This window comes from Pithys albifrons, chromosome 3, assembly GCF_047495875.1.
Source record: "Pithys albifrons albifrons isolate INPA30051 chromosome 3, PitAlb_v1, whole genome shotgun sequence".
NCBI lineage: Eukaryota > Metazoa > Chordata > Aves > Passeriformes > Thamnophilidae > Pithys > Pithys albifrons.
In genome coordinates this window covers 39,927,431-39,952,860 of record NC_092460.1, presented here as the reverse complement: position 1 = coordinate 39,952,860, position 25,430 = coordinate 39,927,431, and the positions used below count along the sequence as shown (strand labels likewise).

The following is a 25,430-nucleotide window of genomic DNA, read 5'->3' as shown; positions in this document are numbered from 1 at the left end:
GGGCAGAAACTATTTCATTTCACAAGGAATTAAGTCAGCGAGGAATTCAGACCATTTCTCACTGCACTCCTAATTTGCACCCACTGTGATCAGTCAGGTTCTGTGATGGGACTCAGCTGGGCTGTCCCAACACAGCTGGGCTGTGTTAGGAGAGCCTTAACACAACCCCAGGGGTCACACCAGGCTTTTCCCTGCCCACACTGCATCCTGTCATGTGTTAGACGAGGCAGTGCTGGCTTCCCTCTTGCTGCCCTCCTGAACCTCCTCTGTGTCTCTTCCCACTTCAACCTCACCCTTCCACATTTATTCAGCTGCTTCTTAGCCAGGGCAGAGAGAGATGCATATTCCTGCAAGTATTGCTCACTCTTTCCCTATGCAGAGGCTCTCCCGTAGGAGCAGCCCAGCACCACAGGGCAAGCCTCGCCTATAGAGTGGCAGGGAGATGGGGATTCCCTTTCCATTTCCTCCCTTTGTGCAGACAGAGTTTAAAACAGTGTTTGGGATCAGTGGAATGACTCAGTGAAGCAGCTCTGGCAGGGTGGGGAGCCTAATTTGGAAAAAAAAAGGAAGACATTCAAAAAGGCAATGACTTTTACTTTGTAATACATTGGCTGCTATTCAGTCATCAGTACACAAAGGGCTTTTCTTCCTGAGCCATTAGCTAAATGAATCATCAGAGATTTCCAGTGGAGTGTTTCTCCGGAGTCCCATCTCGCCTGTTCTCTCCTGGCTGGACTGGCACATATCCCTCTGCCACTGCAGGGACATGACACAAACAGGAAGATGCTTTTTCAAAATGGGAGGTTGCTGTAAAAATAAATCATGACTCTTCTGCAGAGAACAACAAACAGAAATTATGGGAAATATTTTCAGCCTTCGTTGTTGCAAACGGAGTGAGTGTAAACAACTCAGCTGGCAGAGCAGGCTGGCGCTATGTGTGGGATGGATCTCAGCCCTGCAGCCCCAGAGCTGCCACAGCATTCCCAGTGTCTGTGCTGTTGTGAGGAAAAGGCACCATCCCTGACACGGAGTGCAGCTCCAGCCCAGGATCCCATGTGGGAGTGCAGCACTCAGACTTGGGGTGGGGACCCCTCTCAGAGAGGGTCTCTGAGTAGCCTTTGTTTGTGTTCCTTCATCCCCAAGAGAGGCTCAAACAGAGCAGGTACCCAGAAGCTGTTGGAGCACCTTCCATGGGAAGGCAGGCTGAGAGAGTTGGGGATGCTCAGCCTGGAGAAGAGAAGGTTGTGTGGAGACCTCACAGCACCTTCCAGTATTTAAAAGGGCCTACAGGGAAGCTGGAGATGGACAAGGGGGAATGACTTCAAAGAGAGCAGAGAGCAGGTTTGGATATTGGGAAAAAAAATTCTTCCCTGTGAGAGTGGGGAGGCCCTGGCACAGGTTGCCCAGAGAAGCTGTGGCTGCCCCATCCCTGGAAATGTCCAAGGACAGGTTGGATGGGGCTCTGAGCAACTTGGGCTAGTGGAAGGTATCCCTGCCCATGCCAGAGAGTTGGAATGACATGATCTTTAAAGGTCCCTTCCAACTCAAACCCTTCCATGAATCTAAGGACTCCTGAGGCATCAGTAAGGTTTCAGGCAGACTGAAGTGCTCCTCAAGCGGAATCCAAAGATGACCTCAGAAGGTGGGGTGTGATATCTCTACATTCTGATTCCAGAGTGAAAATCCAGAGGAGCTAAAAAGGGCGGCCAGCACAGGATCACCAGGTAGCCTGAACTCCACAGGTCACTCAGGGAATGAAAGTAGCAGGGACACAGCTAGAGGAACTGCCAGGCAGCATCAGCACAGGCAGCAGGATGTTGCACAGACAAACGTATTTACTGTTAACCAGAGTTATCTGGGGGCTCAGGAGTCCCATCATCACCTGGATATGGTCTCACAACCTGCCTTTCCCCCTTTGTTTCTCCTCCTCCTATTACTCTCTGCCCTTGCTGCTCTCTTTTTTTCTCCAACCTTCTCCCAGCTGTTTCTTCACTCCTCAGGGTTTACAGGAGCTCAGAACCACAGGCTCTGCCCACCTCCAATCTCAGTGTTTGGATTTCACAGCACTTTCTGGAGCCCTGAATGACGCAAAAAGGCTTGGCACAAACACAGGGTGTCAAACCTGTGTCCAAGCTCTCAGGCAGGAATGTGGGACTGCACATGGGAATATGCAGAGCTGACTCCCCTCAGTCCCCACCTCAGAAAAAAGAAGCAAAAAAAAAATAATATCCAACTTCCCTAGGTACCTGGGTTGAGATTTCCCAGCTAAAGGTATGGGAGAAAGGCAAGGATGAAATTGTATTCCCACAGAGGAAAGGCAGACTGGATCCCCTCCCCAAAAACTACAAACAGGCTCATGCCTCAGCCTCTCCATCACAGCAGGGAGTGCAGGCCGAGCTGGGCCTCCTCGCTGCCCCAGGACCAGAAGATGATGTGGACACAAGAGGTACCTTCCTCAAAATTCCTGAAAAGAAGTCAAGGGAGGATCTTCTGCCCCTAAGTGCTGTACAAACAACAGTGAGCATAGAGGGCAGAAGTATCCCAAGAAGATGGCTTATATTCTGTATATAACTGCAACCTTTAAGCTCCTGGCTATTTACAGCTGCCTTGCTGTAAAGTCAAATAATTTTCAGCAGTTCATTTCTGTCGCAACAACCCCTAGGAGACTGCTGTCACAACCCTGGTCTCTGTGAAGCTTTTGGCTTAATGTTCAAAATTTATCTGATAGATCAGGCAGATGTGGGCACGTGGGACACCGAAGAAGACTAAGAATGTTGTCCCAGAGTCCCTCAGTGCTGCTTTTGATGACTTATGCTGTGGAGGCTCAGCTGGCAGAGGTATTATCAGTGCTGAAGGTGTGATTATCATTAGGCTAAATGAGGACTCACAGGTGTTTTCATGCTCATCAGCATTTATCTATGAAGGTGGATGGCACTGTCAGGTGATTGATTTGGTTTTGGTTTGGTTTGTGGTTTTTTTAATGTATTGTGCTTAGCAGGGATATGTGAAGAAAAATTAGCATTTACCATTCAGCAGTAGATTATTGTCTCATGTGATTTGCAGCAGTCTTTATAATAAATGCAAAAAATAGCTTGGGAAGTTCTGTGTTATGGGTTCACCTAGGTGGCCCTAGATTTGGGCTCTGAAGTGTGGACTAGGCCGAAGCTGTCAGCTGACTTGAGCTGGGCTGAGCTAACAGCTGACCTCTTCTAGACAGTAATTTTGTATTCCATACCACATTATGGCATCATCTCCAGGGAAGTAGGAACCAGTGTGGGAGTGGTCAAGGCAGTCGCTTCTCAGCCCTCCTCTTGGGAGGACGCACGATGCTGTCCCAGGGGGGATGGAGAGGACCAGGCCCACCACTGGCTCACAGGGTACCTCAGGAAAGTAAAATATGTTGTTCTGGGTCTCTCCTTTCTGCTTGGGTTTGTCTCCCTGGGGAATAAGCTTCTTCTTAAGTAATGTGTAGTTAAGACAGTAGAATTTGTGAGTTTGTTAAGAAGTTGAGGTGGGGAACTTGTTGTTGTAGACTTGTGTGAGTGTATATTTGTACTCTCTTCTAATTGTTATTGTCTCTTTCTTTCTGTGAAAAATATATGTAGATTTAGTATAAATGCAGTTTGAAGTGTTTTTTTTCTTTCCCCTCTCTTTTCCTCCCTTTCCCTGGTGTTAGGAGGGAGGCTTTTCTCTCTGTGCTTGGGGGGGTTGGCAGTTGCTTATCTCAAACCAAGACAGTTAATGGTGCCGAAACCCGGGAGCGACGGAGGACCTTGGTGGGTGTCCCAGAATCTTGGCAGGCTTCCCGGGAGGATTGTTGTAGAAACATAAGAGTGATAACTACCTTGTTTAGGTACATCCAGAACAGAAAATGTAAACAACTCTCCCTTACTGCTGAATGCTCGTTTTCACTGTTTCACTGTCTTTGTGAGTTCAAACAGCTCGACTGGTGCCTGCTGTGAATGCAGGCACTGCAGAAAAGAGAGGCCCATGTAAGCTGTTCATGTGTGGCAAGACATGGCTGTTTGAGTTGAATCCCTGAGGACTCATCATGTGAATGCTGATGTGCCCAGGAGCTGATGAGGAGCATCTCACCTGGACTGGCATGGGGAGGAGGTGTTCCTGGCTCGATGGGCCCATGGTGCCTCAGGCCACCTGTAGGTGGATAAAGTCGAGGGGTGGATTTAACCGTGAACACTATTCTTAAGGTTATCCACAGTTGTGAAGCGTGCTTGCCATTGTGAGACTCCAGTGAACAGGGAAAAGAGGAGCTGCGGAGGCCCCTGCAGAGAACCCTACAGATGCGGCGCCCGGAACCAGCGCCCGCAGTGCTGAGCGACCCCCAGGAGCCAGAGCTGTCGCTGGCGGGGCTGCCACCAGGGCTGCGAGCGAGCCGGGGGAGGCCGCGAGCCGTGAGAGGCTGTGAGCTGTGAGAGGCCGCGAGCCGTGAGAGGCTGTGAGCTGTGAGAGGCTGTGAGCCGTGAGAGGCCGCGAGCCGTGAGAGGCTGCAAGCCAAGCCAGGGCTGCAAGCGAGCCAGGGCTGGCGAGCCACTGGGGCTGCTCCTGCCTCTGCTGTTTGCTTGTGCTGCTGTCGGGGCTGCTTCCGAGGCTGCCAAAGCTGTTAAGGACTGCTGCAAAGGGGGATGGGTCACATGGTGAACTGTAGTACTTCTGTGTGACCGAGGAGAAAGACATGAAGAGAAGCCTGCGTAAGCTGTTGATGTGTGGTGGGACACTGCCGTTTGAGTTGAATCTTTAAAAACCCGTCGTGTGAGTGTTGATGTGCCCAAGAGCCGAGCCGATGAAGAACATCACACCCTGGACTGGCTGGGGGAGGGTTGTTCCTGGCTCAATGGGCCTATGATGCCTCAGGCCACCTGTAGGTGGATGAGGCCAAGGGGTGGATCTGACTGTGAACACTATTTTAACCCCAGTGGGAAACTAGAGACTCCTGAAGAGAGGATGGTAACCCTACTGAAAGACATGAACCATCAGATAAGATGACCTGAGTTGGCCTGCTTTTTTCCCATCTGAAATATCTACCCCATCCTAATGGACTCTTAGCCACATTATGGAGGGGTGGAAAACAGCCCTGGAAAAGCAAAGAGTGTTTAAGCATGAGAACCTAAGATATGAGTGACATAATATGGTATGGAATAAGGGGTGGAGAATGTTATGGGTTCACCTAGGTGGCTCTAGATTTGGGCTCTGAAGTGTGGACTAGGCCGAAGCTGTCAGCTGACTTGAGCTGGGCTGAGCTAACAGCTGACCTCTTCTAGACAGTAATTTTGTATTCCATACCACATTATGGCATCATCTCCAGGGAAGTAGGAACCAGTGTGGGAGTGGTTAAGGCAGTCGCTTCTCAGCCCTCCTCTTGGGAGGACGCACGATGCTGTCCCAGGGGGGATGGAGAGGACCAGGCCCACCACTGGCTCACAGGGTACCTCAGGAAAGTAAAATGTGTTGTTCTGGGTCTCTCCTTTCTGCTTGGGTTTGTCTCCCTGGGGAATAAGCTTCTTCTTAAGTAATGTGTAGTTAAGACAGTAGAATTTGTGAGTTTGTTAAGAAGTTGAGGTGGGGAACTTGTTGTTGTAGACTTGTGTGAGTGTATATTTGTACTCTCTTCTAATTGTCTCTTTCTTTCTGTAAAAAATATATGTAGATTTAGTATAAATGCAGTTTGAAGTGTTTTTTTTTTCTTTCCCCTCTCTTTTCCTCCCTTTCCCTGGTGTTAGGAGGGAGGCTTTTCTCTCTGTGCTTGGGGGGGTTGGCAGTTGCTTATCTCAAACCAAGACATTCTGCTATTAAACTGAATTAATATTGATACTTGCTAATGTATCCCACTTTACAGAAACTAAGAAGCCTGTAAGGAAAGATTTCTCTCATTGACTAAAATCAGAAAGTTAGTTCCTGAGAGTTTATGTGCTCTCACCACATAAAACAGGACTCGTCTGTAGAAAATAATGTCTACTTGCTGGCCAAGGCACATAGGAAATGGTTAATATAACAAATTTACCTGTTTAGAAGGAGCAGAAATTAAAAATTTAATTATGCTAAAATATGCCATATAGGGGATGGACATGCATATGTGTGTACTTTCAAATTTTAATTATGTTAAAATATGCAATAAAGAGGATAGACACACCCATACATGTATTTTTCAGCAGAAGAGCCACACTTTGGAGAACTGGACAAAACTTTACAGTTGCTTTCCTTCTATGGAAACAAGTTTGTGACAATAACCTCCCTCTCATTTCCAGCCTTAAAGCCATGGGACTGCTCAAGTCCAATACAAATACATCCACAATTCGGCTTTCCACCTTGAAAAACAACTTGAAAAAGTCCCAGTAGCACTCAATGACACACACAGCTTTTTGCACACAGCTGTTTGCAGCAAGTCTGTCTCATTTCAAGTCTCTGACTTCTTGGCTTGGCACTTCCAGTTCAAATAATGATATAGAAGCAAAAAAACTCTCTCTTTCCAAAGAGGGAGTGCCACAGTCAGAAAGCCATGGCATTGGGAATTTTGATCCTGCCCACCCTAACAAAGTGAGACTTCTTGAGACTTAACATGAAAAGAAAATAATAAAACCACAGAGGCTTGAACCCATTTGAGCAACACTAATTCCACTACAAGTAATTTGCAGTACTCTCAGGTACCCTCCCCTTTCCTCCTCTTTCTGACAGGAGAGAAATGTCAATTCAAAACTTTAAGCCCCATTGAACCTGCCAAGTTTAAGGTACAAGCATGGAAAGGAATTGGACCATTCCACTCAAACCATTCCCAGACAAGTCTATGTTTTACCCCAAAGCTGAATCACAAAGGGTTGGCCATTTCAAAAATTTGACTGTGCTCAAACCCCTAAAGCTTTTGAGATTGTATCACCTAGCACTTAGTGATGAGAGTGGCCAAATATCATTTTTCTGGGGAATGCCATGGGCAGAAGATGCAAACTGGCTGCCTGACCCTGGCACCAGAGCAAAAGGCATAGTTCTGAAAATGAGTGCTTCTCAAAATGGACACTAAATTATTTTCTTCTTTACTGTAAGAGAATGGGCATTCCACTGGTTTTATCCTCTTCATCTCCTGGAAGGCTTGGGTTTGGATCCAGGCAGGATTCCCAGCTATGAGGAATTCTGCTGTCACTACCACTAACAGCTTTCAAAGTGCACTTGTGATCCCAATGAAAACTTTTATTAACACCTCTTGGAAATATTGTTTTAGGCAGTTCAGCTGTGGATGAGTGAAACAAGTGTGAACTAATGTGCATGCCCAGTGACTCTCAGCTTATTACAGACAAGAATTAGCTTTTGCTCTAGGAAATGGAAATTCTGGAATATCCACATCAATCTGTACATTTAAGATGTAAATCTGTCCCTGTCTATACTGCTTAGTCTTCCAGCAGTGTTCAGCCATTGCCAGATATAGCGCAGTATTTTACAGGACACAGGAGAAAGAAAAAGGAGGGGAGCTGCAGCATTCAGCTGTTGCCAGACACTCTCTGTGGACAGACTACAGAGAAATTGAAACAAAAGACGTGGTAATGCTTAATTTCACAAGATGCAAGAGGGGCACCCAGATCACTGTAAATATAAAGCAAAGTAGCAAAGGAAATTCATGTCCATCTTCCTACTTTCCCCACAAAGACACAGGGAGAGGCACATTTTAGACATCCCCCACACGCAGGTGGTTACAGATCCTTTGGGAACCATGGAGTTTAGGGACTGCAGCTCTGTTTCTGTACCAGAGTAAACAACCTCTTCACTGGAGTCCTCTGCTTTTGCCACTGACAACTGATTTCAGACACCTATTTTGTTTCCCAGGTAACCCAGGACTCAAGACAACAGATTCAAGATCAAATAGATTGATTGAAATGGGATGCTAAACCAATTAATAACTGAGAGGGGGCTGGTTACACTGCATTTATAGTTACAGTTTTGCAGCTCTTTATTGTTATAGTTTTACAGTGAAAATAATTTTTTCCAAGTCATTTAAGGCTAGAAAACACCAAACTAGTGGTGGGCTTCCAACATTTCTTTCACTGTCTGGAGTCCCTAAAATTAGGTGTAGTTGCTGGTGTTCTTTCCCCTGCTTTGCCCATATCTTATTCTTCCTCTGCTCTCTTCCCCTGTATTCCAGGATAGCAGCCACACCTTCTGACTGTTGCATGACCTGGAATTTCCACTCCTGGAACTCTGGGGCCTATATCAGCTCTTTCCTGTATGTGGGCTCCTCAAGATTAGAATTTATGAAGAAGAATAATGTCAGAAGATTTGAAAAAAACAAAGCAAAACAAAAAAAACCCCAACAAACACAGACCAGAAGCTTTTATTGATGGAAATTTCCCTGCTTCTTTCCTCAGCAGGAAAATAATCATGGCCACGAGAAAAAAAAATACAACTAAAACAAAGAAATAAAAAGCGCTTCTGTTGCAAATACTATTATTCTTGTCTCTCTTTTTGACTCTTCTTATTTTTCAGAGTTTAAAATGGCAATGTTTCCTCTTTTTTTTTTCCTCAGAGAGCAGCATCACTCTTTAGTTTCTTCTTTAGTTTCTGTAAATAGACCAAATAGATTCATAAGAAAATGTGATTTCACGACATAAAATACCTTGAATTTTTCAAATGTCTTATATTTCAAAATTAGACACACACATCCCTATACACCTCATAGAATATTTAAGGCATATGACACCTTTCAACAATTCTAGAGTAGGGCAATTTTATTTCCAAAATAAAAGCCTGAAAATGGAAATCCAGACAGAAAGCTTTCCCTTCCCTTTTCCCCACCTCATGCTGAAGAAGTTCTGCCTTGAAGAGAGGTGTTTATACCTCTGGAAATCTTAGAAATAATCAGTCCTGTGCAGCTCACAACAGATGGTGTCTCAGATAGAAGTCAGTAAAATAGGTGGAAGGTTCTGTCCTAAGCCCCCATTTCTGCAAAGAGATGAATCTAAGAACAGGCATGGGATAATGGGATTTGCCTCAGATGGCAGCCTAGAAAAATGGAAGTTCCATTCCCATTCATGCCAGAATTTCGATCCTGCATTCTGAGGAGCTAGTGCTGTCTTGGAACTCCTTCCTTCTCCAAAAAACAATAAAAACATCAGCCTTTCCATTACCAACAATGGTGTCTCCTTTCGTGCTGCTACTCTCTGCATCCTCTGTTTCAGCAAGCGATGCCAACTCTGACTCCGGTTGGTGGCTCTGGTATGAACTCTGGTCTGGTGGTGTCCCTTCCTTTTGGTTTGCAGCCTGTGGCATGGATTCCAGTGCTGTTCCGTTGGGCACTTGAGGAAGGTATGGCTCTGTGAAGTACTGTCCTTCAGCCGTGCTAGCAAATGGCATTTGGGATTGCTGCTGATTTGAGAATGGAGCTCCCTGCATGTAGAAATCACTCCAGGGGACAGCCTGATAGGCAGTGATGTCTGCTGAGCGGAAAGTATCAAAGAAAAGACAGAGTAATGAAAATAACAGCAGCATGTCTCTGTAAATACGTGCATGTTGTGCTTTTCTCAGTGCAAACACAGTATTGGAGTCATGCCCTCCTGGTTTCTGCAGCACAGCAGACACCACACACATATGAAGCATCACTTTGCTGTTTACACTGCAGTGTATTTATCCAAAACATAGTTCTTAAAAGGAAAAATTAGGATGTTCATAGCATTGCTATAATCTAAAATAATAAAAAATCATGATGCCACTCAGCACTGATCCTGAGTGTTTGTAATGATGATAGAGACACCCATGCCCCATTTTTTTTTCTCTGCTCCTATTTTCCAAGAGTTTCCAGCTCTGCCAAGCATAAGCTGGATGTTTAATGTTTCATTTATAAAAGCTGCAATCTAGGAACCAGGAATGTATTGTTAAGTAATATCTATTATCAAACTAAGCTACTCACTTGCTTACACACTGAAGTAAGACTCACAGGTGTCTGCACTGACAGATTGGTTCCCTGCCCACTGCACTTTTGAACCTGGAACCTTTTTAGGAAGAAATTCTTCCCTGTGAGGGTGGGCAGGCCCTGGCACAGGTTGTCTAGAGAAGCTGTGGCTGCCCCATCACTGGAAGTGTCCAAGGCCAGTTTGGATGGGGCTCTGAGGAAACTGGGCTAGTGGAAGGTGTCCCTGCCCATGGCAGGGGGTTGGAAGTGGACGGTCTTTAAGGTCCCTTCCAACCCCCTACCATTCTGTGATTCCATGAACTTGGTCATCCCTGCTGTGTACCAGTCGTAAGATCCCTTTCTTGAACAGAACAGCCATGCACTGCTGATTGTGCCCTGGGCAGAATAAGAGAATATCAACTCTACCTCTGTTCCTTCAACAATCTTTCAGCTTCATCAGCCTGCACCTTTTCTCACCCCTTTCTGCTCACACAACATGCCTCAAAGAAGGCAACACACATTTTGGCATCATGCTATAAAAATGTTAATTTGGTGCACTGGGACAAAGTCCTCTCATTACTCCTGGCGCTTCAGACTGAAGAACGACTGAAAATAATAATTATGCCTTGAAACCAGAGAGGGGAGCCAGACCAAGGGTGCCAGATAGCTTGGGTGCTGCCAACCTGGCCTGGACAATGTCAGCAGGATAATGGGAACATGAGCCAGCTTGCAGCCTGCTGTGAGTCAGAGTCTGAGTCAGACTTCCCTGCCTGGCAAGGTCCACAAGACTGGTACAAAACCAGCAGCAGCATCTGTGGTCTGAAACACTTTATCCTCTTATGCGATAAGACAAGAGATACAGTTTTTGGACTGTCAACTTAATATAACAAACCTGACAGTTCACATAAATTAACTGCAATAGTTTACAATTTGATTATACTTGGGCTTGAATAACTTCCAAATACAAAGCCCAGACACAAAACAAAGAGACCAACAATTCTTACACTGTCACTTTTTAGAAAATTATGTAGAAGTTCCTTAACCTAAGTGGTGAAAAAGAAAGACTCTGTATCCATACTTTGCTGGCTTCTGTCTCTCTCTTCTTTTGCAGTACCCAAAGATATGAAACGTGATTTTAAACTGGTTTCTGCAGAAGCCTAACAGAGCGAGAAGCCTGTTTTTCTTGCTGCTTCCAACTATTCCACTTGCTGTGGCACCTTTTCCACTTTGCTGCCTTGATTCCCACCCACATACACCCAAGGCATATTCGTCTGCACAACAGCACACTCCTGGAAAAGTTAGTTCTCCAGTCCAGATAAAAGCCACTGCACCACCTAATACCTTCACATTTAATGCTTTTTCTGACATGTGCAACCTGTGGAGTAACTTTTGATTCAAATGAATGGGTCGGTCACTCAGCACTTTAAAAAACAAGCATACAAATAAATTAGGAAAAAAAATGTGGGTATATATATTTGCACATACACATTTCTTCTTTCTGTCACAGCCATCAGTAAAACCACTGGTCACCCCGAGTGTTTCAGGGTATTGTTTACTTACTCCAGATGACAGAAAATTTCAGAAGTTTACCTGAGTTTCCACTTGGCTGCTGTGGCATGAGCTGTCCTCCCATGTGGTTTTCCCCATAGCCTTGTGCAGCTCCATAAGTTACAGCTCCACTGTTACCAGGTAAGGCCAGGAAAGCTGGGTGGGACTCAGGGTATGTTGGAGGAGGGAGCTGGTCACTGGAGAGCTCATTGGTGGCCAAGTGACCTGGCAGATGGTAGAACTGGGAGAGCTGGTGCTGCTGGAAATACTGGGACAGCTGGTAAATGACCTCCTGGCAGTACATGGTCTCCAGGTTGTCTGCTGGCTCCAGCTGCTCGGGGTAATGGCAGGAAACTGGTGAACTGAAGCTGCAGGGAGCAAGGAGAGGGGCAATCCAGACGTTAAAGTAGGGTCAACAGCTACAACAACCTGGACAATAAACAACTGCTTATTGCCAACCCTTCTTCCCAAATGCCAGGCACAGCACAAAGGCAACAGAAACCCCTTGAACCAAGTGATTTCACAGCAAGATTCCTGACCAATGGTAGTTAGTGGGGATTATCTTCCCACTCTTGAAAGCACACCCTAAAGTTTGAAACATCCTCTCTTTCCCTTGACAGGCATGCAACTCCGAAAGCACTCTGACCAGAGGTATCACGTGTCTCACAGCAGGTGCCCTGTCCCATTATGCACATCATGCAGCTTTTCATGCTCCACTGTCACCCCTGCTCCTCACTTTCCATTTATGCTCCCACCTAATTCCTTGTCCCATGTCCCACATTCACCCTCCCAAGGCTTCTGCCAGGCTTTGCTTTTTCACCTCCCTCAAAGACATTCTCATCTGTTCCTACCCTTGATTCTGGAAGCTGTAAGTGAAGGCCTCCCTGGAGCCATTTTCCTGAGTGGACAAGCTGGGAGTGTCCAGCACCAAAGGAACAATAGGGTTGTGGGGTTTCAAGGACAGGTCGGTAGCCCTGCGGATGGGAGGAGGGCTGTGAAGGCTTGGGAAACACTCCACTGAGCTGGAATTGTAGCTGAGCTGTGGCAATGCCTTCGTCAGTTCAGCTTCACAAGCTGCCACCGTTCCTCCCACCAAGGAGGCTGTGAATAAAGAGAGAGACTGTCACACTGTGCTGGCATAGCAGAAATGAACAGGAGCAAGCAGAGGGAATGATGAGAGGAGCAGAACAGAAAAGCAAGATGCCATTTGACATTAACTGGTGGGAATAAAAGTGAGCTGTGGAGAAGCACAAGAAGTAGTATCAAGCTCTCTGGAAGACAGGATGATGTTTATTGGCTAAATAAAATTACCTTCATGATTTCAGTCTCTGCATATTATATTCATTCAGCTCTCAAGAAGGCAGCCAAGTGAAGCAAAATACTTCCTGGAAAACAGCCAGCAATGATTCCCCAGTCATCTTCCATCTCCTCTGGGAGGAGAGTGCTGAACAGATTACCCTTTTGAAAAAAATCTAACTGTGCTTCGAAAGAAACAAAAATGTGCACATCCACATCCACTGTCATTGTTTTGACTGTATTTTCACTCCTGGTTTGGCCTCTGATGAGTCATGCCAAAAACAAAAATTAAAAGAGCAGAATGTCAGCTGAAGGTCTTTGGGAAAAAGAAGCTTGGAGATGGAAAAGGAAACCAACATCTTTTGGTTGCTAGAATCTTGTCTGGTGACCTCAGGCACTGCTGGAAAATAAGAGAGGAACAGTTTCTTACAGAACAGCCTCTGTGGAAAGAGGACAATAGAGGACACTAAAGGTCAGAGTCACGTATGCTGGTGATCCAGAGTAATAACCTACACAGAAGTTCAAGAAGCTTCCACATGGGGCAGGAGAACAAGATTTACTTTTATTATAGCAATTAGCAAATTACTTCTCTCTTCACAAGTGTAACCAATCAAGTGTGCAGGACAAGTTCAAGCCTAGCTAGGCTGAATCAGCACAAGGATGAGGTAGGCAAGAGAAAATATCACCAATTGTTCAGGTAAAGCTGGTCTAGTCCCACTCATAGTAAAGCTTTTAGGGAAAAATACTGGCAGGGAGACTTTACAGCTGTACTTCACCCTTGTAGGCATACAGGGTAACATCAAATGCATTCCACAGGTGTGAATCAAAGGCCTTAAGCATAAAACCTAAAGATGCCACAGCAAGCATTAGCAGCTTTAGAGAATTTTGGAATGCAAGCCCAGAGAGCTGATGAGGAGATTCCACTTCAACACCTCACAGTACTGTTTCTTAGATCCCCCAGTGTGCTGTGCATTTCCGTCTCTCTTACTGCATCCTCTCCACATTCTCCCTGCAACCATGGAGAGAGGGAATCACGATGTTTCAATGAAAACTTTCCAAGTTTCAATAGCCCTGATTTTGGGCTCATTTAGAACACTGGAGCAAGACCTAGGATGGCATCTCCAAAGCATACACATGCCCATGCAATTCTCAGTGATTTATTTTTTTCTGTTTGAACATACTATTTATCCATGTCAGGCTGTATCTATGATGTACCTGTCCCATTCCTGGTTTTTGACATGGCACAGATCTACTCCTACACAACAAGGCACCAGCCATGACAATATTTAATGTCCTCACAAATCAAAGTAGCTTAGCCAGAAAAGAAACTGAAGATTTCTCCCGATTTTTTTAAAACCTTCATTTGCACTGGTCCTCCTAACCACTGTGTCTCAGAATGTTCACACAAACATTATGAAACAGCACGTCCCATGTGGGACACAACTTACCTGAAAACCAGTCTATATCCAGGTACAGCTTCAGCTCAGTTATGACAGGAGGATGAGCTCTTCTGCAGATGGCACTAGTCTATCTCAGGATGAATACAAGCAGCCCAGGAAATCACTTCTAATCCCACTTTCCCACCAACTAAAAATTAAGTTCTGTTTTTTCACATATTTGAAATACTTAATGCAGATAATCCTTGTGGGTCATGGCAATAGGGCCCCCAGGCAACAAGACTGTGAAGGGACACCCTCAGCCTCCAAAGAGCTGGTTCAGGCTTTTCCAAACACTCCTCTGCTTCTCTGTCCTTTCTAAGACAGACATTGAAATTGTGTCTTCTGAATAAAACCACAAAAACAGTAGCAATTCTCAGAGAAGCACTATCTGCTTAATCTGGCATGCTTACAGAGGATTCCAGAATTGTTCAGTGGAGAATTCTGATAATTGGCTTGATATAATACCTACATTTTGCCATTCAGATGCTCTTCCTGATAGTGATGTAGAGAGATAGAGAATCTCAGAAGGCTTTCCAGGGAACATGGGAATATAATAGCAGGATTTTTGTTTATCACTTCCATTACTTCTGGGTCTTTAATCCATGAGACAATCCTGGGAATTTCTGGAGAGCAATGGAATAGTTTGCAGCTTCAGATCTCTGAACCAGTCCTGCTTAAGACACATTTCTTAACTCAAGATTGTCTGTTCTAAGTCTCTGGCTGCACAGCTGCCTTACCTCTACTACAGCTGCTTCCTCAGCATCCTGGCAGTGTTCAGAGATCCATTCCTCAGTGCAAAAAGCTCCAAAAGAGTGGGACAGAGTCTTAAATGAACAGAAATGGATGTGTTTTTCTGTTGGGATGACTGGGATGTCTTTCACGAGTTGTGAAGGAGACTGAGGCCTGTCCTGGAGTCATGTCCATGAATTGACAACAGCCTAGTTTCACAAGCCTTTATGTCATACACTGATGAATCCAGTTTCTTGGATTAATTTGTGTAATTATAGCCTTTATTGGGACATTAAAGGCAATCACAAAGCTTTTCAGAAATACATCCTCTTCTTGAAATTAGGAGAAAACACATTTCTCATGCAATTGATTTCTTGAAAGTAGAAAAAATATTAATCAAACTTAGGAGCAATGGCTTCTTCATTTAATTGGGTTGTTGATCAATGAACCAATTCAGTTACTAATTGCATTGCTTTGAGAAGCCCATCAGTCTGATCCTCTTCTGGATTTTCAGTAGGTAAGAACCCACCACTTGTTCCAAAAGATTCCTGCCTGCCATGTCAGCTACACATCATCAACTTTACAGTACTTTGTTCAAAGCCAGAATCCTGTGAGTGAAATCATTAGAGCTTGCCCTTTTATTTACTGTTCTTTGACAGATCATCCAACTACTCCCAAGACTTCCATTACAATTTTATCTCCACCAGTGAATAACCACCTTGCTCTTTGCTCAAGAGTTACCTGCACAAGCTGGGCTCCTGACTGGTGTCCTCACAATACAGTCACATGAAACAAAGGATTTCCTGCAAAATCACCAGTGGGGCAGAAAAATCTTCTCTGACAAACCAGAGGAACTTTTCTTTCTAAAGGATTAACTCAAAAGGAAGCATAAGCCAATGCTTTAAGTCAATGAATCACAGATATACATATCAGCAAGAAATCTCAGGAAAACAAGAAAAACTTTAAAAAACTGCAAGTGTCAAAAAAAATCCATTAATTTCAAGTTGCCCAGCAAAACTACAACTCACTGAATCTATAAATCAACTTTGGAGAATTGGAAAAAAGAGTGGGACATTAACAAAAAAGAACCCACAAACCAACAGTCAGAAGTATTGGCCAGAGCAATGAAAAACAATGGAAAAGGTAGCACTGAACACTCTCCAAAGGTCTTGGGGAGCAGATTGTACTGTTCTCATGGACTTAAATAATTTTCTTGTCCTGCTTAAAGTGGCTGTACCAAGGAAAGCACCAGAACAGACACCCAGCAGGTCACAATCTATGGGCACAACTACACCACAATGCACAGGTCACAAATTATTTTGCTGAAAACGTCCATGAGGGATATTACAAAGCAATTGAGTTTGCCTTGTAAATTGATAGCTTTTTCAATTATTTCTTTGTTCCCTCTTTTATTTTACTCTGGTTAGTTTGGATTTTTTCCTATCCAAGTTTTGTCTCCTTAGTTTTCTGAGATACTCTAATAAGGGAAACAGCCCTGCATGTCCCTGTACGGCCCTATTTCTTGGCCAGCGTTTTTTACTGATTGAGTCCAGGTCACATTGTCTTTCATTTTCCCTGTTTCACTTTTAGCATTCATTCTTAAAGAGAAAATCCTGCCTATGCAATGCTAGGTAACAAAAGAGCAGATTTCATTGTTTCATTCCCCATAGGTGTGTTACTCTGCATCTAGCAAGGCAAAACTGCAACTGCAGCTTTCTGTGCCATTGTGCCCTGCAGATTTCTCTTCTATGAGGACTCTCTACACCAAACTTCAGTCTTTTCCCTCAAAGAGTGCACCAGCTGAGGTCTCTACCTTGCCCAGACACCAATTCTCACATGACTTGTAGGAATGTAATTTTAAGGACTTCTACCTTTCGTCTGATTACAGTTGAACAAACTTGGAGGGCAGGGTGGTTTCATAAACAAAGAGAGCATCCTGTTGCTCATTACCCAGACTATATTCCTTCCTTCCCTCAGGCAACCAGGTCCAAAACCAATCCCCAAGCCTCACACTTCGTGTGCACTAGCAAAACACGTCCACTTTTCTGAAAAGTAACTTAAAAAGACACTTTTATTTTTTCCTCCCTCCAAACAGATCTGTATCTGGAAGGTATTTACCAGCCTTAGATGACACAAATAGATTGCATTACTACTTGCCCAACAGGATTTAAAGAGAACAAGGGGAAGCTTGTTCCCTCAAACAGATCTAGTGGAAGGAAGTGCACTCTCGCTTTCATGCATCCCTGTCACCAAAGACAGGGGTTTCAGACAAGCAGAGGAAGCCCGTGTTTCCTAAAATCTGGATGCACACACAGCAAATACAACAGGGGGCAGTCAGCAGCAAGGAGAAAGGATTCCAGCAGTAAAAACAGAGTTATCACTCATTTTTCACATACTCATTTCATTCTCAGGGACATCCACTTGCCTTTTTTCTTCCTTACACTTTGCACCAGGAATTCAGATGGGACCTTTCTCTCCTACCAGAAAGACTGCTTGTATTTTTCATATGGAGAATTGCATCCCAGTGTGCAGATTCCCCAGAAAGAAATGGCTCAGTGCAGAGGACAAGATCACATCCCTGAATGAAACTTTCTTTCTCCAACAGACATATCTAACAGGGAAAATGGATTCAAACTAAAAGAGAATAGGTTTAGATTGGATATTAGGAAGAAATTCTTCCCTGTGAGGGTGGGGAGGCCCTGGCACAGGTTGCCCACAGAAGCTGTGGCTGTCCCATCCCTGGAAGTGTCCAAGGCCAGGCTGAATGGGGCTCTGAGCAACCTGGGCTAGTGGAAGGTGTCCCTGCCCATGGCAGGGGGTTGGAACTGGATGGTCTTTAAGATCCTTCCAACTCAAACCATTCTATGATCCTATGATATTCTCTCTTGACTAAACAGCACATCTGCAGATGTGTTTCAGGAACCAGGAGAGGTTCCTAAAGCATAGGATATTAGATTTGTTTCATTTAAATGAATTATTTTGCTAAACCCTCATCTTTATCTAATTAAATACAGGGCTCAACAGCCTGCATTGCTTCATCACTCTGGAAAGCAGTGAATTATTCAAATACTTAGACCATATTTACTCAGCTGCAAGAAGTGAAAAAACTAGAACTACGTGAATTACAGTCCTATTGTTTAAACAGGCCATAGGATTGACTAAAGTACCCCTTGTCTTGAGAGGATGACCAGCAAATTTTAGTGACAGAAACACTAAATTAGGTTATCAAGAAAGTAACTCAATTACATAATTTTAGCATAGTATTTATTAGCATTCAAAGCTTATTGATACAAGTTTATAGTTGCTTCCTACAGTGCCAAAGCACTTTTAAGGCACCAGCACTATTCAAAAAAAAGACTACTCATTATTAGAAAAGGAGTTGCAAGAATTGGCCTTAATACTGATAACTAAATACTGATATATTTAGAATAAAATGAGGGGTCAGAAATGACAGCACGAAATTCCAATGATTGAATTACACTGGGAAGAAGGAAAATGCACATAGTAGTACCATTTGTCAGCACATCTATTGCTTGGAATATCCATCCCTAAAGGAAGCAGTGAGGTCCTCATCACTTTGGAAACTTTTTCAAATTCTGACAACTTGGAAATATAAACATTTATAAGAAATGCTTTAAGGAGCATTCCTGACTCCAAGGAATGTTCTGGTACTCCACATGAATAAACAACTGAACAAACTCTGTCTTGAGTGTCCACCAATCTTTAAGCAGAGTTCAGGTAGAACCCTGGTCAAACAGCACACCCCACTGACTTCCAACTCCACTGCAACAGAGACCAAAGTCAGCATGAGGTGCGAACTCAGGTAGTCTCCCTCTCTCCAGGTCTTGCACAAAATGGGAAATTTCACTGCCTGGAGAAGCCAAGGAACCCTCTTTGGACATTTAAAGGCATTGAGCCTCTACAAGACCAACAGTTTGAATGGTGCACCTTCCTCACGCAGCTCACTTGGCCCAGGTCGTAGCCAGAATGTTTCCATCTAAAACAGAATATGGGACGTGTATCTGCCATGGGGATCATCATAACCAGAGTAATCCTTTTATTGTCATTTAGAGCAGCAGGAGCAGTGTCAAACAGCCATTATGGAAGAATGCCCCAATCATTTATCCCTATTAAATACATTCAGAATTCCTTGCTGGCTTGGGCTGGGACACAAACAAGGACTGCAAATTTGGCTCCAGCATTATCAGACAGGCACCACTGGGCTGGTACATGACTGGCAGAGACTCAGTTAGCAGAGCTACTATACTCAGAATCATACAAAGGTTTGGGTTGGAAGAGCCCTTAAGGATAATCCAGTTCCAACCCCCTACCATGGGCAGGGACACCTTCTACTAGCCCAGTCTGCTCAAAGTCCCATCCAAACTGGCCTTGGACACTTGCAGGGATGGAGCAGCCACAGCTTCTCTGGGCAACCTGTGCCAGGGCCTGCCCACCCTCACAGGGAAGAATTTCTTCTGTACATCTAACTTAAATTTTCCTTCTTTCAGTTTGAAGCCATTTCCCTGTCCTGTAACTACAGTTCCTGATGTAAAGCCCCTCTCTAGACTCCCTGTAGGCCCCTTCAGATACCGGAAGGTGCTGTGAGGTCTCCACAGAACCTTCTCTTCTCCAGGCTGATCAAGTGACTTGGTGTTACTTTTTGCACTGAGGGCACAGGGCATTCATACGACCTTCCCTGAAGTGTTTGGGAATGTCCCAGCTCCACCAGCTAATGCTGTAGCTATGGAAAGCCCTTGTGCTGATCGGGGTCTCACCTGAGGCAGAGGTGAGAGGTGCAGGACATGCTCTAGGCAGGCTGGAGCAGTTCCCCGATGAAGTGTTTCCTCCCTGCACAGCACACTGGTCACAAGAAATATCAGGCAACAGAGGCACAGGCAGTGGAGGTGCCCTGGAGATGGAACAAAGAGTGTGAGGATGGAGCAGAGGACAAGGCAGGGCATTATAACCAAACACACACTCTTCTACCCTGCAACTGGCAGATCCTACATCACTACCAGCTGGAAAAAGAAAGCACTGGCTGACTTAGGAGTGCAAGGAAAAACATTGCAAGGAATGCTGTCTCAATAGTATTCGGGGAAGCAGACCCAAGTCATCAGTGTAGGACAGGCAGCAGGGACAGTGCAATGAAATAAGTCAGGTTGTCTCCAGTCTTTCACTTAATTTTCCCTCTTTTTGTTCTCTCACTCCAGATTGCCATAAATATGTCCCTGTGAAGACTAAATTCTTCCCTCACACATTCACTCACTATCTCTTGGAAAACCATCTATCCTCTCAGATACTCCCTTTCCCCCCAGTAAATGTCCATTGCTTACCTGTGAAAGGGGCTACCTTGTATTTCTTCAAAGAAGCCCATGACTTTGTAAGACTGATCAAAGCAAGCACCATTTCTATCACCAAGTGAAAATCCATGAAAATGGAAAGCAATGGTGGGAAAAGAACTGGATTAAAAGAATTCCCAAGTACACACAAAGTGCCTGACCATTGCATTCACAGAAACATAAAATAAAGGTGTGATTCCATAGACCTTTCTGTCACATCCCTTGCTCACCACATGACTTCAGCCACAGCAATTCCAACATGCTTTTTTCAAACACTCTTCTAAGAGGGTCCACTACCATTTGCCCAGAAATTTGACAGGCTACCAAGGTCCAGGATTAAACGTAGAAGGGAAATGGCAGAAGAAAATATTTAATTCATTAGGTATCTGTTGTGGAAAAATGAGAAAACAGAGTAGATCACTCACCCATAATCATCTGACCCAGAGGGGACCGACAGAGCTGATGATGTTGGATAATTGCTGCTGCCTTTCACATTCAGCTTCTCCGATTTCCGCCACTTTGCCCTGCGATTCTGGAACCAGACCTAATAAATGGAAAGAAAGGATGCATTCAGGATGGAAAACATCCACACTGGGGGGCACAGAATTAGCAGTGACTGCCTCCACACGTCAACAGGTGAGGCCAGAAACCTTTATTTTACAGAAAGGAACCTCAAGAAATCTTTCTTTGAGAGAACCTGCATGATTCATTGCAAATAGAAAAACAATAGCAGAAAGATACCCCCAAACACCCATTTGCTTTGTTGCCCATGATTTTCAAAACAAAAAGAGATTAACTCTGATCTCCTTAGCCTCTTCTATCTACCTATTATATGGTTCATCTTAGGAAATGGGAAGGTATGCAGTATGCAACCCCAGACTCCATGGCCATTTGGGGAAGTGCTGAGCACTGTCCACCCCTATGAGTTCTCCTCTTGTCACCAGTGGCAGGTGCAGTCTCTACCCTGTTACTCATGAGCATCTCCTGCCTGCCCCACTCCCTGTCCATCCCTTTTCTGCATGGAACGCACTGTCCCCCACGCAGGCGTTACCAAGATTCGCTGTGGTGTCACACCAACCACAGCTGCAATCTCCCTTCTCTTCTCACTGTCTGGATAGTGGTCTTCCTGGAACATCTTCTCCAACTCTTCTAGCTGCTCTAAAGATGGTGCATTGTTCAAAGAAAGACAGGGAGAATGTGATAAGAAAACAAGAAAAAAATTAACTGGAGAGGGAAGTAGAAAAAAACAGAACATTCTTACTATACTTAAAGGTACATGAACAGCATAAAAGACTCTTTTTAAAGTAAACCACAAAAAACCCAAAAATCTTCTTTTGCAAGAAAAACAAAAGTATTGCTAGTGATGCTTCAAACGTAAGACACTTTATTTGAAGAAGTCTTCCCACATCTAATGGTGTGGAATGCAGTACAGTACCAGTTAGGACAGCTCAGCACCTCCATGCTGGGCCTCCAGCATGGGGAAGGAAACACCAGTTCTACTGGCACTGCAAGTGTTCCTGTGTGCCAGTGGATACCCCAGTCTGTACCTGCACTGTAGAAGGTACGAGCCTTCTTCCTCACAGGTGGTAGAATGTGTGGATGCTCAAGTAAGGCTTTTCTCTCCTTTTCTCCTTTATTCTCCTCCTTGGTTGCCTCATGGCTACTTCTGGCTTCCAGGACTGAAGAGCCCTGGTAGGATTGCTGGGCTGCAGCACATCTGGATGATCTGTGAGTGGCTGTGCCACCCTCATCCTGCCAGCAGGGAGCTCCAGGGATTCCACTCGGTGCTTTCTCAGTCCACATTCCGCTTCTGTCACTACTTTTTTTCTTCTTTGCCTCCTTTTGAGTCCCACCAGAGTAATGACTCTCATGGTGTTCATGTGACCCCAGCTGATCTGTGGCCTCCTGTGCCAACCCAACCACAGCAAGTGGGGACACAGATTTTATGTCACTGCAGAAATTGGACAGCTGCCCCACTGAGCCAGAGTCCAGCTGGCTGTCATGGACCACAGAGTCTTGGGAAGCTGACCCAGTTGCCTGCAGAGTAATGTCTCTTCCATCTTCTTCCACTTTCTTTACAGAGCTGATCCTACTGTCTGTTCCCAAGGCATCCTCAAGCTTTTCTTGTACAGCTGTGCTTTGGAATGCAGAGAGCACCCTGCTCCCTGTGCCACGGCCATCAGCAGCATCAGCATCCACCACAAAGTGCTCTGTACTCAGCAACGTGTCCTCCTCCTCATCCTGGCACTCTATAAGGAAAAAAAAAGAAAGAACAAATGAAAAAACAACTCATATCCCACCCCACAGGCATATTGTCTAAGTGAGATGTGCCTGGATAGCATGAGGAAAAAGGCATGCCTGGATTGGGAGTTTCAGTTATGGGAGAAGGAAAACACCAACGACACCAAACAGTGACAAGAAGTGGAGAGCTCAACATAAAAACTGTCACCAGGACAGAGCCCTGCCAGGAAAGCAACAGCAAAAAACCTGATACAGTCAATAGGGAAATATTCAAACATAAAAATGAGAAAAACTCATTTTGAGTATGAAGATGTACTGTCAACTACAGGAAGAGGTAATTCGAGGCACAAAGAATAAAGGGAAGGTTCCATATTACAAATATAGTAGTGGGAAAACAGCACTGGGGACAACAGAGGTCTCTGAAACAACAGACAGCAAAAATCAATGACCTACGAGCAAAAAAAAACAGGAGCAAAAGAAAGACACAAGCAAAATTCTGGTCTACTGTGTCAGCAGGGATTATCTGACAAATGTCATCACCTTTTTATTTCTATATCTTTCTATCATACCGAAGCTGACCAAGCAAAAAGCAATAATTGTACTAATTGACAATAACTCCCTTAAATTATTTTTCTGCAGCTTCAGCCACACTTACAAATAACAGGCTTACAAGGTAGGGAATGAAATAGCTGGATGAAGACAAAAGTAAGTGCAGAAGTTCGACCAATTTTAACAAAAAAAGCACAAACTGCATTACAATAAGGGAGACTGAATAGTAGAAGACATGTCAGAGAGAACACAACAAAAGAAATAATTAAAACAGGCAACAGACTAATAAAGAAGCATGCCAAGTGGCATATACATTTCCAAAAAAATGTTCCAAAAACCTGCTGGTTGTCTTAGAATGTGTGAGTCTGTGATTTCTGATAACTTAATTTTTTTTTTAAATTATTACTTAAGAGTAGAAAGTAAAAGAATAAACCCAAACCCATGTGTCTGTCTGTCTGGAGACAGGAAAGTTTGGCAGCATTTCAGTTATATGTGCTTGTAGAGAAACTTGGTAATTTAACTTTAGTGAGGAAAAGGATCTAAAAATAATTCTATTTCTAAAATTTCACTCTGTTTTACTCTTACATACATTAGTGCAATGCCAAAATAAAGGATTTGCTTTCTACCTCAGTGTTTCTTTCTGAAAAAACTGTTAATCAAGAAGGAGCCCCACAACGCCAGTAAGATGGGAGAATCTTCATGCAAGTATTGAGGGGATGCCAGGTTGTTCCAAGACCTTCTAACTTGCTTTTTACAGTATTAAGAGAACAGAATTAGTTGCAGGGGAAAGAAACAGAAGCAGGAAACTATGCAACTATAATAATTTGATCTTGTTAAGCAACAAGAGTTTCCACTGCTGTTAGATGAGATGAAATATCCTGATAGGGAGGGTCAAGAACCAAGCGAGGCAGTGTCTGGCTCTGTGCTGTACAATTCCTTCTTCCACCATCCTCCCTGCTCTCTCTTAGCTCATCTCACACATTATGTGAAAAAAAACTCAGTATTTTCACGTCATCCATTCGGTCACTCACCCACCCCCTCAAATCAGGAATGGCATTTTCAGCTTAGTGCTTTGATTTGAGTAGGGGTGTTACTTCTTTCAATACAAACACCAGTATTTGTTAACAACACAAAATAAACTTCCAAGTCTTATGTAGGTATATTCTATCTGTAGCAGAAATGGACACATCAGAGTTTTGTATTATCTACAGAAACATTCCTTCAAGAGAAAGTAAATCACTCTTATTTCTAAAATATATTACCAAGGCCTATCAGCAACTTGGGACTGGCAAGGAAAAGAGCTGTAATGAAAACAGTCTGGAGAGAAAGACAGGCCTTCATGGTAAAAAAGAGGGAGTTATCAAACCACTCCTTTCTCCTATCATTTATATGACAAGAGACCAGGCTGAACATCACATTGGCCCACTTTGAGATAAACATAACCTTAAGCAGAAGAGATGTTCACTGCCTGGGAGCATCAGACGTACACAATTGGGAACACCTGAGCTGCTGAAGGTCCAGGAGCAGGAAGCCAAGCCCTCTTTTCGTTCTCAAAACCACCTCCTCAGACATTTCTCAGGGCAAGCCAACCACTTGCACTGTCACAACAGGACTTTTAAGGTTTTGGGGGCCATTTGGTACAAAACTACCTGAACATACACACACACAGATGAAACCACAGCCTTAGAGGTCCATCCATACAAGGTGGAGGAGAACTGGGCAGAGGAGGACGGTGCAACCAAGAAACCCAGAGGCAGCAGGAGCCCCTCAGAGCGATAGGAAGGGAAAAGCACCTGCACCCAGCCCTCGCCCAGGTGCTTTTTACAAGTGAGGGAACACGAGGGCCGAGCAGCCCACCATCCCCAAACTCCAAGGAGTCCCAGATAGAAGGGGATGAAGGAGGCAGGGGGTGATGTTGGCCGGAGCACCCAGGGACCAGCCTCAAGGGGCCAATATCCTCCCCCAGGGCTACTCATTAGGCTCATTGTCGGGTACCTCGCGCCGGTCATTAACGCGAGCCGGCATTGCCCTTCCCCATATCCTTGTAATAACCCCTATCCATGCCCTTACCATCAGCCTTACTCAGCCCTCCGGCCGCTCGCTCCTTCTCCTGCCCGTCCACGCCTGCCCCGTCCATCCCGGCTCGCCGGCGGCTCTCCCAGCCCTGTCCGGCCCGGTTAATGCCCTGCCCGGGGCTCCGTCCTGCCCCGGGCCCGGCCGGCTCATCAGGGACACCTGGGCCAGGTGGCGAGGCTGCCCGAGCCCGCGCCCAGAGCCGCCCCCGCGAGGATTCAGCCCCGCGGCCCCTCCGGGGATGCTGTTCCCGCACGGAGGGGGTGGGGATGTTTCGGGCTCGGCTCAGGGTACCTGGAAGGGTACCTGCTTCCCGTGAAGAGCTGGTGG

General features: G+C 44.9%; 1 protein-coding gene across 1 annotated transcript; it reads right to left on the bottom strand.

Moving 5' to 3' along the window:
- Positions 1-8,316: 8,316 nt before the first annotated feature.
- Positions 8,317-25,172, bottom strand: NOBOX (NOBOX oogenesis homeobox). The gene is made up of 9 exons (XM_071551466.1): positions 25,098-25,172; positions 21,785-22,486; positions 21,289-21,395; positions 20,663-20,781; positions 19,674-19,807; positions 12,286-12,535; positions 11,477-11,802; positions 9,126-9,434; positions 8,317-8,559 (listed from the first exon to the last, which is right to left on the bottom strand). Exons 1-9 carry the CDS (start codon positions 25,162-25,164, stop codon positions 8,534-8,536), a joined length of 2,040 nt encoding a protein of 679 aa, XP_071407567.1. The 5' UTR covers positions 25,165-25,172; the 3' UTR covers positions 8,317-8,533.
- Positions 25,173-25,430: the final 258 nt, after the last annotated feature.

Excerpts from the sequence above, each read along its gene's own strand:
- NOBOX (XM_071551466.1), bottom strand. The coding sequence starts at position 25,164 with ATGGACGGGGCAGGCGTGGACGGGCAGGAGAAGGAGCGAGCGGCCGGA. Across the intron at positions 20,782-21,288 it reads TGACACCACAGCGAATCTTG|GTCTGGTTCCAGAATCGCAG; the intron begins GTAACGCCTGCG and ends TCCATTTATTAG. Across the intron at positions 11,803-12,285 it reads TACAGCTTCCAGAATCAAGG|CTTCAGTTCACCAGTTTCCT; the intron begins GTAGGAACAGAT and ends TGCTCCCTGCAG.